This window comes from Platalea leucorodia, assembly GCF_965183815.1.
Source record: "Platalea leucorodia genome assembly, chromosome: 4".
NCBI classification, from domain to species: Eukaryota; Metazoa; Chordata; class Aves; order Pelecaniformes; family Threskiornithidae; genus Platalea; species Platalea leucorodia.
In genome coordinates, this window is record NC_138826.1 from 16,302,493 (window position 1) to 16,319,547 (window position 17,055).

Here is a 17,055-nt window from a genome sequence, read left to right on the forward strand (position 1 = left end):
TCCTGCCCCATCTTTGGAGGCAGCCCAATGGAGTAACAGGGCTCCTTCAGCTATATCCCAAACGCCACTGCCCAGGCCATAAGCAAAAGCTTTGGAAAAGGGTTGTTGATTCTGCAGAATCAAGGCAGCTTACCAACTCTTTGAAGAAGGCAGCCTCTTTATGCTGCTCTGAGTAGCGCTCATACTGGTCCAGTCCGTCCTGCAGCTTCAGGGTCAGCGTGTCGTAGTTGGACCGTACCACTTCCAAAACCTGCCAGAGACAGCCAAATACAGCAGAGGAGTCAGCGTCCACAGATGCCTCAGCACAGGAGAAGCAAGGCTGAGATACGGCACCTGTTTTTGCAACACACATGGCTTTAACAGCCAATATTTGGCTCATGACTAACAACACAGAGGTGGGCACTAAAGTCTTCCTAATGCCAGTAAGGAACAGCCCTCAAATTTACAGAATTTCTTCATTCATGGGAAGAGTGGATGAGCCTATGACAGCAGCAGTTTTCCAAATACTATTATGTCACCAGGAGCAGCAGACATGATCTCATTAAATTAAGCAGCTAATTACCATGTGTACACCCAAATGTAACACAGTAGGCACTACGCAAATACAGGTTTGCCCAACCCCGTGGTCCTCCCAGTGCTAGTTTTGCCAGCACACCTCCCTCCTGGCTGTCTAATCACCATTCACAAGCTGCTAAACCACCAGCTTCTACAGCTGCTCAGGTCAGCTTCCATACGGAGCCCTGCACTTCTCTCCTGATGGGAACAAACTTCTGACAGGCACTGAGAGAAGACCAGCTCTGGTACAGACTCTGGTTTTGGAAACAGATGGAGACATGAATCCAGGTCTTCCTGCCCAGGAGATACTTTATTATCTGCCTTCCCTGCAACCAAAGCACTCCAGCTTATATTACTGCCTTACTCTGCTCCCAGCACTGGGCTATACTTGTAAATTCATAGTTACATGTCTCTGTCCTATTGAACTATTCATTTTCCTAACTAGGGAACACCAAAAGGGACTCCCACAATGCTTTTTAGCTTCAAAGCATTGCATGGACAAACACACTCCTTAAAGCATTTGTGAGATGGTAAGTAACGATAATCTTCCTACCAGGAACCATAAAGCTCAGCACTCCTGGGCAAAACATATGCTTGAAACAATACTCTTAAACACATGAACTTCTTTCTTATGCTCTTACCACTTTATCTGAGAGCTAAAGAGAAGCACAGACAGAATATCAACATCTGAGGTTTGCATTACAGTAGCCTCTGCTCATGAAAAGCCTCAGCCAGGAGGACTACATAGCATAAGGTGCAAAGGAAGAGGGCTCTGCCCCGAGGCACTAACAATTCAGGAGAGATCCTAAGAAAAGCATTGCAGAGGGTGTAGGACAACAGTGGCCAGAACAATAAGGAACCTTTCTACTTCTCCTCTCGTCCTCCCAACAATGTAAACATTACCCTCAATCGCCCTTTTAGGCAGCTGTCAGCTCCTGCCCTTTACAGGACTGAATCATGCCCTTGTATCCTGTACTCGAGGAATCCTAGACTTGCTTACAGCTCCCTTCGAAAACTTCTTTCCCTGTCTTGTTTCGTCCCAAACTTTGCATGTGGTAGTGGTACACAGTGGTATGCACTTATGGAAACACTTCGAAGCAGGCTAGGGCCTGAGGTGGCCAAAGCCACAGGGCATCATCCGAATAAGGACTGAGGGTAAAAAAGGGTCCTGGAAGTGGTTCCCAGGTGAGATGGTCGCACAGCAGAGTCTGCAGCTCAGCTGTCCTCCAGCATTGCAGAGACAAGCTAGGGGTAGCAATCGCTATTTTGCAAGGTTATTTAAGAACAGCCTGTCAGTGTTCTGCTGCTGCAAGAGCACGCAGCCTCCTCTCCAGGACTCATTTACTAATGCTGCTTGTCAGCTCCACTGGCAGAGAAGAAGAACCCCCTGCAATGACAGCCATCTCCAAATTCAGTCTGGCCCTCTCGTTCCTGTGTGCAGAAGCTGTGAGAAGTATCACAGAGACAAGAGCAACGATGAAAGAAAGCCGCCTGGGTACAGGAATAATTTAGTCTGGGATGCAACTATCCACTAGGGATGGAGAGTAATTGTACAATGCACCTTCTTCAGAGCAATAAAGAATCCAGCAGCTTGCATGAATCAGAGGGTTATCCTCCTGTCAATCCCAGGAAGCCAAGTTGACCAAGATTAATAAGCTGCAGGAGAGAAACCCTGTTTGAAAGGTTAGGAGTAGAACATGCTTCTCCAGCAGTAACTCAGAGTGGAGGCATCTTACCCAGGGCTACCCCACTCCCCAGGAGCCTTCCCTGGGGCCCCCCTTCACTCCCCTGTGCCCCCATGTGCACGGCCATGTGTAGTGCCATACAGGTGTGCCCAGACAATGGATGTACACACTTCTCCATGAAGAAGCAGGATTCCTCCTTGCTAGCTCTGAGCAGAGATCTCTTCAGATACTCAACAGGGGCATCCTCAGACCACCGTGAGGAGGAGTACATGCTGAGGGCAGCAGCAAGCTCTGTAAGCAGTATCCTTTAAATCATCCCTCCTGTGTCGCCTCTGAAAGGCAGCTAAGAACTGAGTTTGATACTCCAGGAGGAGGACAGGGAAGGAACAAGAGGCCCCAAAGTCTCTACTGTGTTACCCACTAGTTATCGTAATCTCTGCAGTGAACTTGAGATCAGCTTATCCCTTTAGCTATGTATTTTCATTGGCTTCCACTCCTTATCTCCTTTAATTATGAAATAGAACTTAAAAAGAAAGGGTAAGTTAAAAATAAACAGCTTCTCCTCACTGCCTGATAATTTCCCTTTCTTGCTGCTGCTGAGAAAAAATGCTATGTGGGATCTGAGATAAACCCACTCACAGATCATTTCACTTCATACCCTATAATGGATAGGAGCTGTTACTGAGATTAGGACCTGCCATCCTTGAAACGATCTCATCTGCTCTTTAAGATGCAGCTGCTAGACAGAGGAGAGGTTAAAGAGCAGCAGAAGGTATTAAGAGCATCTAACATGAAGGTTTGAAAGGCATCAGCTTTCTACAGAGATGACAAAAAACTTACATCCTCTGTGTAACAGAAGATTGCATGCTAGCATCCTTCGCCCTTCTTACACACTGCTTTGACGTTTGCGCAGGAAAACTACAGCAGGGAGAACTCCCTTTTGTGTTAAATACACAAGATCTTTATCTGCACCTTTCTGTCAGATACAAAAGAACTAGAGGAGTTTAATTTTGAGACTAAAGCATTTCTCCTTCAAGGCCTTGTCCGACCTGGTCTTCCTAGAAGTCTCTATGGAAGACTAGAAAACATCAGTTCCAAGATGGTGAAGTATGAATAACTTAAAACAGAAGGGACTTTTAGCTGGACTCTCCCACACGGATTTTAAATAGTCATTCAGTTTTTTAAAATCTCACAAGCAGCTGGAAGAACACCACTTCTAGTGTCAGGCAAGAATAGAAGAAAATGGACTGTAGAAGATTTCCAAGACACTTCTCAGCAAGCAACAAGGAAGATAAGATGTGACACTCCTCAGATTGCAAGGATAAACATGCAGGGCAAACTATTTTTTTAAAAAAAGCTTTACTGGATCTTTACAGTGGGGGAAAAAAAAAAAAAAAAAAAGAAGTGAAGAGGAGTCACAACCTAAATCTCTTTTTGTAGGTTACCTTAGGGGGATCAGAGTCTTAAAAAAGCAATATGACAGAAGCGAAAAACTCAGACAGGGTAAGTACTGCTGAATTCCTTTCCTGCAGTTACCTGTATCAGCCCTAGCGGCTACATTTGCTCATTTACTCCACTGCAACAAACCAGAAATCAGTGGAGCTGTACCACTGTAATTTAAAGATAATTTGCCATCAAATTAACCCCCTGCCCCACCACTCACTCACTGACTGCTTTCCAGAAGTTCCAGAGAAATGTTAGCGATTCAGGTCCCTGGGTACGTGTCCCCAAACCAACCTTTCAGGAGCTGCTCTGAACAGCAAGCGCTTTCTGCGGCACTGGGATTTCAACTTCGTCCTGCAGCCACAACTGCCCGTGCCCCACAGCTCTCCTTCCCCAGCAACACCGACAACCTGTCAGCAGAGGCACCCCTCCGGGTAACGTAGCAGGGGGGCTGGCTTACAACGGAGGGGCTGATGTGGGGCTGAGCTCTCTGCAGCATCCCACCCATGCCATGCCATGCCGCTGCACCCAGAGGAACAAGATTATTTCACAGAGTTTCTGGCTCCTTACTTTGCTGCATCCACCAGCTTACCGCTCTGTTGTAAACTGGATGGACAACCTCCAAAGGGTCAGTGGGCTCTTGTGGACACAAGCTCTGGAACCAGTTTCCCCAGAACCAATAGCCCCTGCCCTGAAATTTTCTGCATTCAAAACAGACTGTGCTTTGCTGTACCACTCTCTACACACAGGCTCCTTCCTCACTGCACCAGAGCTGTTCCCTCTGACTGATCCTCAACAAGAGCTGACTGACTGCACTCCCCCAGGAGAGACTGGACCTTCTGGAAGAGCCTGTCCTGGGGAAACAAGGGGATTACATGCAGCAGTCTCAGATCCCCACCCTGCCCAGGAGAACACGGTCACGGTTAGCAGCAAAGCCAGAGAAGGAGCTGCACCGGCAATGAAATCTAATGGGCAACAGGCAGAACGAGGGCCCATCTATCTGGCAGATGCAGTATGCTTCATTTCTTGGTAACTTTTTAACCTGCAGAATTTTTCATCATCTGCAACCGCAGCCTCTGCCTTACCACAACATAAAATTAGATCGCACCACCAACTCACACCACCCAGCAAAGGACCTGGTGGTGGGTAGGTTCTGGGAAGCATGCAAGGGTAATGACAGAAAAATAAAGGAAAAACAGAAGCAAGAAGAAAGCAAGGTCTCTACACTGCCTTTTTTAATCAGCGTGGGAAAGGGCAAGAATGCAATCAGTCAGCATCACCAGCACCTTGCTAAAGCCTCTCCATGCCCATAAGACAGTCATTAGCTACCACGGCACAGAAGCAGTTGGAAAAGAACTGACTGAATGATCTCACATCAAGCAAAAGGCAAAAAAACCTCTCCAACAAACCTCAGGTTAAAATGCATTTGCCCCCCACACCAACTCCACATGGCTCACAAGGCTGGGATGGGGGAGGCTCTCCAGACCAGGCCTCGCAAGCCCTCGCAGGACGGAAAAGCTGGGTGCTTCTGTCCCAGCTGTCCCATGCTGGAGGACGGACCAGCCTGTCTATGGGGCATGTAATGTCCTCACCAGCACTACTGCGCGGACATGGCAGAGGGGCCAAGGCTGCAGACAGACGAACGTGCCTTCTGTCCTCTCTACAGAGGTGGTGGAGTCCCCATCACTGCCTGTGTACCACAGAGGGAATTACGGCAGCCTCACCTCCGAAACCTAGGCAAAGCCCAAGATACCACGAGCAAACCCAGCAGCTTGTCCCCTCAGCTTAGACGATGGAGGCTGTAGGAAGAGACATTAGGGATTCCCTGTTCTAGTAGAAGCCTGATGTGCATTTTACACGGGAGTCCTCAAACTGGCTTGTTTACTCCCGGTTTAGTACAAATCTTCCCCTTTTTCTCCCTCGCTAATCTCCACAAGCAACTCATAGTCCCTGAGTGTTTCTCCTAGTGAATTCAACTGAATAGCAACATTTCTCATTGTAATGAAAAGGCTGCTGCCACCTGGACTATGAAGAGGCTATTGCCTCTCCGTAATAAAGTGCCAGATAATTGACACAAATTTTACAGTAATATCTTCTAATTAATATGGAAAATGATTTTTTTTTCCAAATGGCATCACACTTCTCGCAGAGCAACTTAAAAGTTGCTGACGCAGGCTGGAGTCTTTGCTGGAATTAATCCCCAGACATGCCAAAGACAAAGCACATAACTAAATAATTAGAAGTTAAATAAAAACACACACATACAGCTGCCACATTTCCCAACAGACTCTGCCCAGACCCTGGCTGCACTCATCTCCTTCTCCCTTTCCTCTTTCCCTGTCTGCAGGAGCCAAGTCCAGAGAGAGGATCCACTCAGACTGCCAGTGCTACACACGTGTGCTGGAAGCAGCTGCCATTCACACTGGCTTCAAGAAAAGCACCCACCCTAGGACAAGCAGCAGCACAGAGCTTTTGTCTGACCCAACACTACCTTACCTTTGCAGCTGTCCCGGAGCTAAATGCAGTGCTGATGCTTCAACACCATCCCTCACCCCCAAGCTGATCAAGCCATGAGTATTAATTCCATGTTCATGAATGCTAAGAGGAAGAGGAGGAGGATGTTGCTATGACAGTCTAACAACTCAGAATCCCAAGATACGCTGTGCGTACAGAACACATCTACGGATCCAGAGGATGCAGAGTGGGTCTGGTGCACATGGTGGGAAAGACAAAGATCTGGGCTTGAGACGCAAGCGTAGCCATGCCACATAGGTGCAAGACACGCAGCGCGTTGTCATTCCTGCTCCAGTGCCCCAGAGCTCCTGCATCAAGCAGCTGCTGTTTGTACTACATGCAAGTGAAGGACCTATGGCCCTCTCCTGCTGTGGGCTGAGAGCATGAAGCTGCTCGGACCAAGCCTGTAAGACAGCCCTCACCAGCTCACACGGCTGTCACTCTCAGAGTAGGAAGCAGCATCTTGTCTGCCCTGAGGGCAGGGAAAATTCCTGGAAGGAGGATTTTTCCAATAGTAAAAAGCTCAGCTAGCCCAAAAGATTAAGTGAAAGCAACCAAGGACAAATTTCTCCTCTGAGGTATGAGACAGGACTGCACTGGTGCAGAATGCATCAGCAATGCTGGGCAGTAAGACACAAGGGGTCTGTCCAGGTCACAGTGGGGAGAAAGGTCTGCAGAGGCAGGCACAGCTGCCCATGAGCCCCAGGATGGCACTAGGCCATGAATACATCCTCCAGTCCTGACTGTGGAGAAACACAAGCTGATGGGAGTCAAGAGAGTCTTCTGTTCAGTGCCTGGATCTGGACAGATGGACAAGGCTGAGCAGCACACAGCAAAGACGAGGGAGCCAGGAGACAGGGAGAGAAGGTGCCTCGCCATGCTTTCCACTGCTAAGGTGAGCGCAGGGACCCCTTGCACACAGTTCCCACCAGGTTACTCAAACACTTTTTAGTTTGTGTTTGCCAGTCTTCCTCTGCTCAGCTCAGCAAGCATTAGCCAGGACACGCTGTGTCTAGGAGCCCAGGAGAAGTCCTTGCTCCTCAGTTTGTCCTTTGTCCCTACCAGTCACTCCTGGCAGTCTGGCTGTGTCCACTGCACTTCTCTGTGCCCAGCCAAACACGAGGAAAGACTAACTCTCCATGTCCCAAATCCTTCCTGCTTGACTGCTTTTATACATTTGCACTTCAGTGGTATTGAAATCTAGGCCTTGCCACTTCTCCACACAAGGCAAAAAGTTTTGATCGTACATAAAAGATTATTATTATTATTTTATTTAGCAACATCAAGGAGGGACATTTCACACCCCCTTTTCCTCACCTCAACATAGAGCCATTCTGTTGGGCTCAGATGATATATAGTAGCTCAGGTGTTCGTTCAATGATCTCATGGGGATCTGTGATCTTTAAAGGAACAAGCCTACAAAGTTGACAGTTTCTATCCATGGAGTAGGAGGGTTCAGTCACAGTCTTTCTCCTCTGCCCACAGATGCCTCTTCTAAAGACAAATAATTTATAAGCTTGCTCAGAAAATGACTGTTGTCTGAACTCGGCTATCAGAAATGGCATCCCCTTTTGGGACAAGAGTTATCTGCTCCAGAAATGTTTTAAAACCACAATCCATTAGAAGCCTAAGGTGTTGAACTCTATTTAATGGTAGGAGAAGACTCACTGATCCAACCAATCTGGAAATCACACAGCTTTCAGAAACATCCCAAAGCCCAAACTGTGATCCACCTCCACCCAGGAGCAGCTGTAAATGCACAGTGCAGGGCCCATGCCAAGCTCCCATGGGACAGGCCTTCGCGAGATTCCAGTTACTTTAAGAAGCAGAAAGGCTGCAAAGTAGGACAGAGGCAAATAACGACCGAGACATATGGTCACAGAGACCAGCTATGTGCATGGCTCGCAGGGGACTTAATTTGTAAAAGGTATAGACAAATAGAAGATATTAATGTGGTCAATAACCCTTGACATCCCTGTGTAGCCATCACTAGGGCTAAGGAGTGCTGTGCTAGGAGTATGAGACCCTCTGAGCTCCAGGAGTCAGGTAGCTGAAAGCCTGCTCACCTCACCAGAAAGCCTGTGCCATGAATCCTTTTACTATAGAGTAATGTCAAGAAGTCATGTGTACACATAAATGACAACTCCCATGCATGTTAAATGCACTTTGCTCAATCCGTCTGGGTTTGGAGGACAAGGAGCAAAACCACACTTAGCCTCACACTGCTTTTTCTCAAGGCCAATCTGCTTTTCTCAGTTTCATGGATGGTGAGTGGGTTTATACAAATCTGCATATCCCACTTGGCACAAAGAACCTGGCTCTCTCTGCGGGACTCCGGGCTGCCTCTCCCAGGCTGCAGGGACAGGCTCTCCAGAGGAAATACAGGAGACAATTCTGTGTCATTCAAGGGAGGAAAATGGGTTCAGTGGGTTTCTGCCAAGAGCACGAACATCCATGTACTGCACAACGCTGGCACTTCCAAAGCCCAGGCAGGGAAAAAGAAGTCAAAGATCCTGAAACAAATTATCTTAAAAATTACCAATTAATAAAATAAGCACCCTCCAGAGCAGACTTTTAGATCTGGGTGGGGAGATCCACCAGAAACTGAATGAGGTCCACTAAGCTCGCCTGTTGTTAGAGATTTTGTGAGGAAGGCAGGCAGCAGCCAGGATGATGGCAGGAGCATAAAACTCAGAGACAGATAGATTTGCTATTTTGGAGTTACAGCCCATTTTGGAGTTGTGAACCCTTATCTCCAGCTGGTGGCATTTATGAAAACATTTCTCACTGCTAGGTACGTAAGAGCACTTGCAATTCTGCCAAGGCTTGAAAAGCACTGCAGATAGCTATGGACCGGACCGTTAATTTTTTTATTTCCCCATTGTGCTTACAATTAACTTAAGTGCTGAAATGTGATGGGCTGTTGCAGGAGAAGCTTTTTATCTACCAGCTGCATTCTAGCACAGCACTAAATCAACTGCTGTCACCAAAACATCAGACAAGAGGAAGAGAGCATCCTTATGCTCACTGTGCATATTACCCCTTCAGCCTAAGTGGCTAACCAGCATTCAGCAAATGAATGCTGTGATTTGTGTACACCCTTTGGTGCAATCCTCTATTTACAGAAGACCTCGTCACCCTGAGCACACAGGAAAAAAAACAGTCAGCAGCAGCTCTCCAGCACCAGCTAACTGACCAAAATAGGACCAGTAACCTTGGCGCCCGAAACAAGATAAAAGAGCTTAAGTCATGACCTGCTGCTCCAGTCGAGCTGAGAAGCCAGGACATACAAAGCTGTTACAGAAATCAAAGACAGCTATAAGAACCTAAAAAACAGTAGCTGAAGATTTTAAGAAACGGTCAGAAAGAAAATCTTTCTAGGGCCAGCAGCCAGAAAGCACCCTGGCAAATGCTGAAACTCAAATACACAACTTCAGATTGCCTCCACGAGGTGACAACAGGATACCTGATGTACACCAGAGGAAACTCATTCCTAGTAAAGAAATTCAAATTTGCCCAGAAAACAGTTGGCTCAGAAATAAGGCTGTCTAGAGAACAGATTCAGACAGGGTATGCAACAAAAACCTTTCTGTTCAATCAAACCCCAACAGAAGCAAGTGGACTGTTCCAGTTCAAAGAAACCAAAATCTAATTGTGCCCAAGGGAAAAACAACAGGGAGGCTTATTCTGGTTATGGTCTAATCAAACATCTGCAGTCATGGGAGGTTTCTGGAACTATGTCACCTGGTCAGGTTCACAGAAATCAGTGGGGGATCCAAGAGAGCTTGTGCTCCTCACACAGCCACCACAGACTTCTACAGGATATAATGATTACAGACTGACTTGGAAAAAAAGCCTCACCAGGACCCTGACTTGAAGATCAAGACAAACGAAAGGAGAACACGGACACTCCAAAAAGCCATGGAGCTTGCCATGCATTTGATTTTTCTTTTTTCTTCTTCTTTTACAGCAACTAGCAAGCGAACAGCCTCTACGAATGCTACTAGTACAGCCCTGGTCTGACACTTGCTGAGAAAAAGTAGATGCTAACCACCTCGCTCATGACTTCTTGTTTTTTTAAATGATCAGAAATCTTGTTAAACTTGGTTTGCACAACATGAATAAGTTTAATTAAAGGAAGCAGTAAAGCTAAATAGCAATGCACTAAAAAACTGGCCACAAACCAAGCGGATGCCGTATATTTAAAGCAAGTCAAAACAATACAGGACGTGCCAGAGAAACACTCAGTTAGGACTGGGGGAGGAAGGTATGCATTTGGAGGGGCAGAGCTTAGAAAGATCAGTTCCATAGCTCCTGCTTACATTTAAGCAATTAAATAATGACAATAGAAGGCCAGCTTTAATTGCACAACAGAAGTGATAAAAGGCAATAATTCAGTGGCCTGAGGAGATGCAATGAAAACGCCAAGAAAGAGGAAATCCAGAGCTCACCTGCCTAACTGACCACACGTGGAAAGTGAACTCAAGTCTATTCTAAGACGGGGAAAACCAGAACTTCTGAACACAAGCAAGACGTCTGGATAGCCAAGAAATCAGATGAGCAAGTAACCGTTTGATTATCTGTACTATTTTGCAGTTCTACAATATCTTTTCTGAAATAAGGGCACCGGAATCAATATACAAGATTTAAAACATGGGTTGTCACAGACTTACACCGTGACAACACAGTACTCCTGCTTTATTTTTGTTCTCTTGCTAACGATTTCTAATTCTCTATTTGCCTTTCTGACCACTTTTGAGCCTTGCGCCAACATTTCCAGGCTTATCACAGTGATTCCAGGAGTCCTTTCCTGCATGGCAATATCTAGAAGACTTTACTACAGCTTAAAGACTTTAAGAGACTTATAAATTCAATCTGCAAAATGTCCTCCTAAAGATATAGCCCCAAAGAAATAGATCTATAGTCAATTGGTTAGCTACAAATAGCTGTAGCTACAAATAGCTAGAAAAAACTGTAGTAGCAGTATGCTAAGGTAGCTAGCTAATAAGGAAAGGTGGGCAGCGCTTGGAAGTTTGTGTGACTCAACCCATATAACAGTTTTAGCTATTAAGGCTTTTGCAAATCTGGAGTTGGAACAGACAGCTATAAGCTGCTGGAGGATCCTTATAAACAGAAAATCCTGTAGTGAAAAGGGAACTTCAGCTGCAAAATGTCTGCTCTAAGGCTGCAGTTCCCAAAGTGGTTTAAGTCAATCTAAGTGCAGGTCACCTAAACAGCAATGGGAAGTCTGGAGTTCCTCCTTCAAAGGCACTTATTGCAGAAGTAAGGCATTCTCATGTGCAGCTCAGAAGTCTCTTCGTTCCGGACACAAGCACTGAGGGTGCTGATGATCAGGCACAGTACTGACGTCAGGAGCAACTGAGAGGGCAAGAAGGAACGAAGATGACTCTGCCCTGGAAAGTGAGAATGCAGCTGTGCAAGCTAAGTTTATAAGAATTATGACAGTGATGAAATTCCTACCAAGGAGATGGGATCAAATCTGTGCCGACCAAGTGACTCCTCACGAACCACAGACACACTTTTGGATCCTACTCTAATCTGCATTGTACAGCTGGAGGAAAAGGAAAGGACAAAGTCTGTGATGAGGGCAGAAATAAGAGAACCAAATAATTTCTGATACGACATGCTGAAAGAGTAAAGCTTGTTAACATTTTAATTTGTTAAAATATCCCCTTTTGTGCTGTTAGAACGTGTCATTCTTTTTAAACTCCATCTGGGCAATGACCAGAGCTGAAACAGAATGAGACAGTTTATGCTTGGAAGCATTCACGGCCAGCATGGAAAACGTCTTTTGCTTGTAAAAACAGAGCTGCTTAAAGTTGACTGCTAAATTAATGCAAAAGGAACATTTAAAAGGCTAGTGGGACAGCTGGAAATACAGAAGCTACTATCCACGATAATCACCAGCAAGGGCAGGCCTGATGAGATGCTACACTTTGTGGGCTGAGACACTTCTTGACTGAAACGGAGATGTGCAGGATAGCTGGCCAGCAGACAGCCAGCAAGGTGAATCTGAGAGGGAGCAGAGACTTGGACATGGACCATGCACAGAGAACAGGTCAGGGGTTTCTGAGAAATCGAACGGTCTGCTGCTTATTACTGCCCTTCTCAGGGAAAGAAGTCTGTGTGCATTCTTTGAAATAAACACAGAGGCACCAAAAACTGCTGACACTCAAGTTATTTCTAGTCATTTCCCCTTATACCCAACAGAAGCAATCAGGGCCCAAGATAATAGCTATGTCTCTCAAGAAGGATTCCTGCCATAGTAAAGTGACGTCTTGCAATCCAAAGATATCTGGAGGGCAAAAAGGGCTTGTGTGCCTGGGAACTTAGTGTTTATCCCTGCAACATTTGTTCCGCTTATATCCTTAAAGCATCAGACCTACCACCTCTTCAGCAGCAGCTTTCTCACAATTCAGACGCTCCCGGCAACAACCCCAAAACACCACAGAGGACAAGTCCCTTCAGAACACGTGGCTGAGAAGAGACTGAAAAGAGGCATCTTATCTCTAAGAGAGCGAAGGTGTTATCTCCACAGAGGTTCAGATGCTGGATGGGCAGGAAGGACATGACACAAAGTGGAGGTTTATTGCTAATGGACCAGATAAGATTATTGTGTTGGCTGTATGCCCGCCATTGACATTCAAGGAAAAGGTGACTCGTGCTGGCACTGGACCCATTCTCTCCAAAGGATGAGGAGAACAAAACTTATGCTTCTTTTCCGAAGGACCTTTAGCAGTTGAATCCTCAAGTTGAGCTAATCAGTATGCAGAGCAGCAAGCTGGAGAACTACTTGTCCACAATGCCTGCCCTCTGAATCAAAAAGCATGCACCCTTTGCTGTCGCAGCTCTAGACTGAACTGGCTGGCTATAGAGACGGGATGTATTTGTACATACAGCACTACTGAAGGCGTGGGCAAAGACGATGCCACTCTCTTGGGGATAAGGAGCTGATCACCAAGGCTTCTGCTTTCTCTCTAAACTTCTCTTCTGCTATATTCTGGATAAGTACATGCAGGATCTGTAATGGAAATATCATCTCCACGGTAATTCCTGCAGTGCTTGGAGGACACCATTGTTCTACAGCCTAAAAATCCCTGTGTGAGGATTTAGTGCTCCCAAGTGCCTCTTGGACATCAAACGTTTTCAAAGCTATTAGCTCTGATGGGTTTTTGAATAAGGCTCAGGGAAGCCACTCGCTCAGTACTTCTCATAAGGAAAAGGTAGCTCTGACCTGGTAGAATAAAAATTACTGAGAAGAAGGAGGAGGAAGAAAGCCCACACAGCCCAGGTTCTCTGCAAGCAAGGAAATGAGATTTGATTTACTTTGTGATTCTGAGGTGTGTTCAATTTCAGCTTGAATTTCTACTGCATAAATTCAGCCTGGCTGAGCAATGTCCCCATTAGAGACTGTCCAAAGCAATATAAGGTGATCCACACAATGATTTTCGAAGCTGAAGGTTCAAAGCCTTAGTGAGCTGGGGTTTTTTTTAGCATATTTTTGCATATGCAACCCACAAACCTGTGTCTTCCAAGAAGTCAGAGGAAGACAATATAAAAAAGCAATTAGATACAGTGCATACACAGCTCCTTATTGTTGCCAATTAATCAATTTATTTATTTAGCTCACTGGTTAAATTTCCTCTTACTACACAGCAGAGAACAACTCTGGGTCTGTGTTTTCCATGATTCAAAGGGATTAGATGACAAACAAAAAGTCACTCACTAAAAGGACTTACGGGCTTCAGTTCAGGGATTAATAACTCAGCTGCTTTTTCTCCAGATTTTAAAACCACTAATTTGTACTGCATCAGCTGGTAGTTTTATTTGCACAACTATTTTTGTTTTAATGGGAATCTTAAACTCTGCTCTTCCCAAAACGCTGCTGCATTGCCCTCTTGATTATTCTCACATCTGAATTTTTGACTATATTTAAAGAGGATTTCATGCTTGCTTAGCAAATTTCTTAAGAAACTGCACCTTATATTTAATACACACAAGTTCAAGTTCTGCTTGACTTTTCCTGACTAACCAGGCATATCAGTTGAACACTCCCCTCAGGAATTCAAAACCACTAGAAAGCAGCTTGGGTGGAAGCTTTGGGCCAGGTCTCTCTGCATCTCCAACTCCGTCTCACATTTCAGAGAAGCTCTACAAAATCTGGAGTTTGCATGCATTTGACCACATAGTAACACACTTTTAAGGTGGGATAAACCACAGGGGTCCATTCTCACCCTGGGTTAACACAGAATAATTTGGTACCACACTCACCCTGCTGAGAAATCAAGTGACAGAAGTCGAAGAGGGGCACATCTCTGCGTTACTCTGCAGAGACTCTGATCTTACAGTTCTGAGAACCATTCACAAGAGGGAGTTTCAGTGAAACAGTGCTATAATTTAACCCCAATGCTTCTAGAACCTTGGCCTGTATGAATAAAACCCAAAAGCAAGTCTGCAGGTTGAAAAATTCAGGTACTTTAAAGTTTTGGGATTTGTTGTAAATCTACAGTAGCCCGAGCTGGCCTGACTCAGGAAAGACTCAATTCCTTCCATATGCCTTTTTAAGGACTGACTTGTGACTGTGCCTAGAGCTTTTGTTTGGTGCATTTTTGTAAGTGGTAGTAACTAGAGCTGTTCACTTGGTTTACTGCTTCTAGACGACAACTGCCAGCTACAATCAACTCAGAAGAGGAGAGCAGGGCCGGCAGCAGCCACAGAATGCATCATAGCAGCAAGCAATGGTTATGCATTGGGAAAGCTGCCATAGTTCTTCCTTCTCATCTCTCTAAAACATGTCAAGGGCACTAATTAACAGGGTATCCAAGGCACACAAAAGCTATGAAGAAAGTTGTCCCTAGTGCCCTTTTAAGGCCCAATCCCAAGATGACTACTGAGGCTTTAGGAGCCTGTTGAACTCTCCCAGTCACGAGTCTCCAAAATCATCTGATATTCAGAAAGAATTCAAAGATCACAAGAGCTGCAGAACTGAGAAAAGCAGAAAGGAAATAAAGTGACCTACTTTATATTCTGCTATCACATGTTGAAAGAGACAGGATCGTGAAATGCCAGAAGAGGCACATGTAAAGGAATCCTCTCAAACGCGTGTGCTGTCGGCAGCGTGATGGCACACAGCCCCCCATAGAAGAAATACGGGCAGGGAAAAACTCAGGTCAAATAATGTGCCAGAACACCAATTCAATACCCAGAGAGAAGGGAACAAACAGTAGGAGTTATACAGAGCAAGATAAGCCTGCGATCTGAAATGCCACTCGCCATTACCCTAGCAGGTATTAAAGCCTCTGCCAGGAAGCGGCACTTGGGATCAGAACGATCTGATCGCCTTTCCTAAGAGCAAGCGACAGAGGAGAGGTGTGATCTTAAATATTTTGTGGATATTTCTGCAGCATCTGTTCTTGACTTAGTAGCAAGAGGCAGGGCAGAAGAATCTGCAGCCGTCTGTGAGCACCTGGGTACAACTATGTAAGATTACTGGATATAGAGTTAACTCTCCAGAGTCTGGATTCACCTTTTAAACCACAACCCTGTTGAGAGCTGGAAAATAAGGCTTTTCTTGTGACAGTACAGGCAGGTGATTTTTCTTCCCTTTTTTAAAGGGGAATGCTATCAAAATAAAATCCTCCCACTCCCCAGATTCAACTTCTTAAATTTTTGCATCTTTTGTTTTTTTTAAACAAAGATCAGGATCAAACCAACTGGCCATTTTTCTTTAAGCATCTTAACCTGACTTCTTCCAAACTCATCACAGAAAAAGCTCTCCCTGACATACATAAGCTGAGGTCACACTGAGTTATGACGTCATGTACAAAAAGCTTCACTTCAGGTCTCCCAACAGAACAGTTGCCTCCGTCTTCAAACTATGCTTCACGCAAGTGAAGGGTTTCTGGGTGCGGATGAGGGACCAGGCTATGTCTCAAGCTAACAATGTAGCTGGGACAAGACCGCAAGCTTCTGGTTCAACTAAACAACTGACCTCCTGATGAGCAACTGGGACAGCACTGGTCAGTGGTCCCAGTACAGCAACCGACTCCTTTATGCCGAGATGTTTACTATGACATTAACTGCCCAGCCCTAGCAACACCAAGTCCTAGTTCTGAAATGTCAACATATTAAATAATGACAGATGCACTTTAGGACTCAAGCAGTCCTGGAATATTAGCCTTCTGGGCACTCCTGAGGGTGGAAAGCTCAGCAAGAAGTGGATGATGTGGGGAACTGTCATCAGCTGAAGAAATGAAGTTCAGATCATGTTAATATTCTCCCCTGCAAAAAGTGTGTCATGCTCAGGTGTCTGCGAAGAAGGCTGAGATGAGGCATTACAGTAGCTTTCTTTTTATTCTTCTGAGAAGGGGAGTTTAGCCCAGCAACAGACCTAAGTTTCCTTTCTATGCCTACAAAATGACTTGTAGGTGGCACTGTAATTAAGTAAGTCCATCACTTAAAATAGAAAAGCACATCTTTATAGCTGAGGTGAGAACTAAGAGTCTGTAGTGAGATGCTTCCATCAAGTCGTCGGTTTTCAGGAGCATTAACAACAGGGTAGAAAATTCCCAGCAAAGCAGCCTGGATGCAAAAACCAAAACAGTCAGGAAGTCTAAGTTCCAGCATGACTTCCTTGGCTCCCTCAAAAATCCACATCTCTGTTTCCATCAGCTGGAAGATTGCTCCTGTCCTAGTGTTTCAAGATGTTCAACAGAAAGAGTACTTCTTGCAAACAAAAGGCAGCCTTAAAAAGTCGATACGGTAGCTCACAGCTACCTTTTTTAAGAAATGAAAGGGACAAAAAACCCCTGCAGATACCATCACGTGAAGCTCCATC

General features: G+C 45.4%; 1 protein-coding gene across 10 annotated transcripts in view; it reads right to left on the reverse strand.

Annotated features, from left to right (window-relative positions):
- The window catches only part of ARMH3 (armadillo like helical domain containing 3), a 132,698-nt gene that overhangs the window by 6,312 nt on the left and 109,331 nt on the right, over positions 1-17,055 (reverse strand). For 9 of the 10 annotated variants that reach the window (XR_014227906.1, XM_082309471.1, XM_082309464.1 and 6 more), the window contains one exon: positions 134-250. Coding sequence is in view for 8 of the 10 variants with exons in the window: in XM_082309464.1 (XP_082165590.1) it covers positions 134-250 (117 nt within the window). In the remaining 2 variants the exon portion in view is untranslated. Of the gene's footprint in view, positions 1-133; positions 251-17,055 lie in introns of those variants that run through there. The other variant, XR_014227907.1, reaches the window with a different exon arrangement.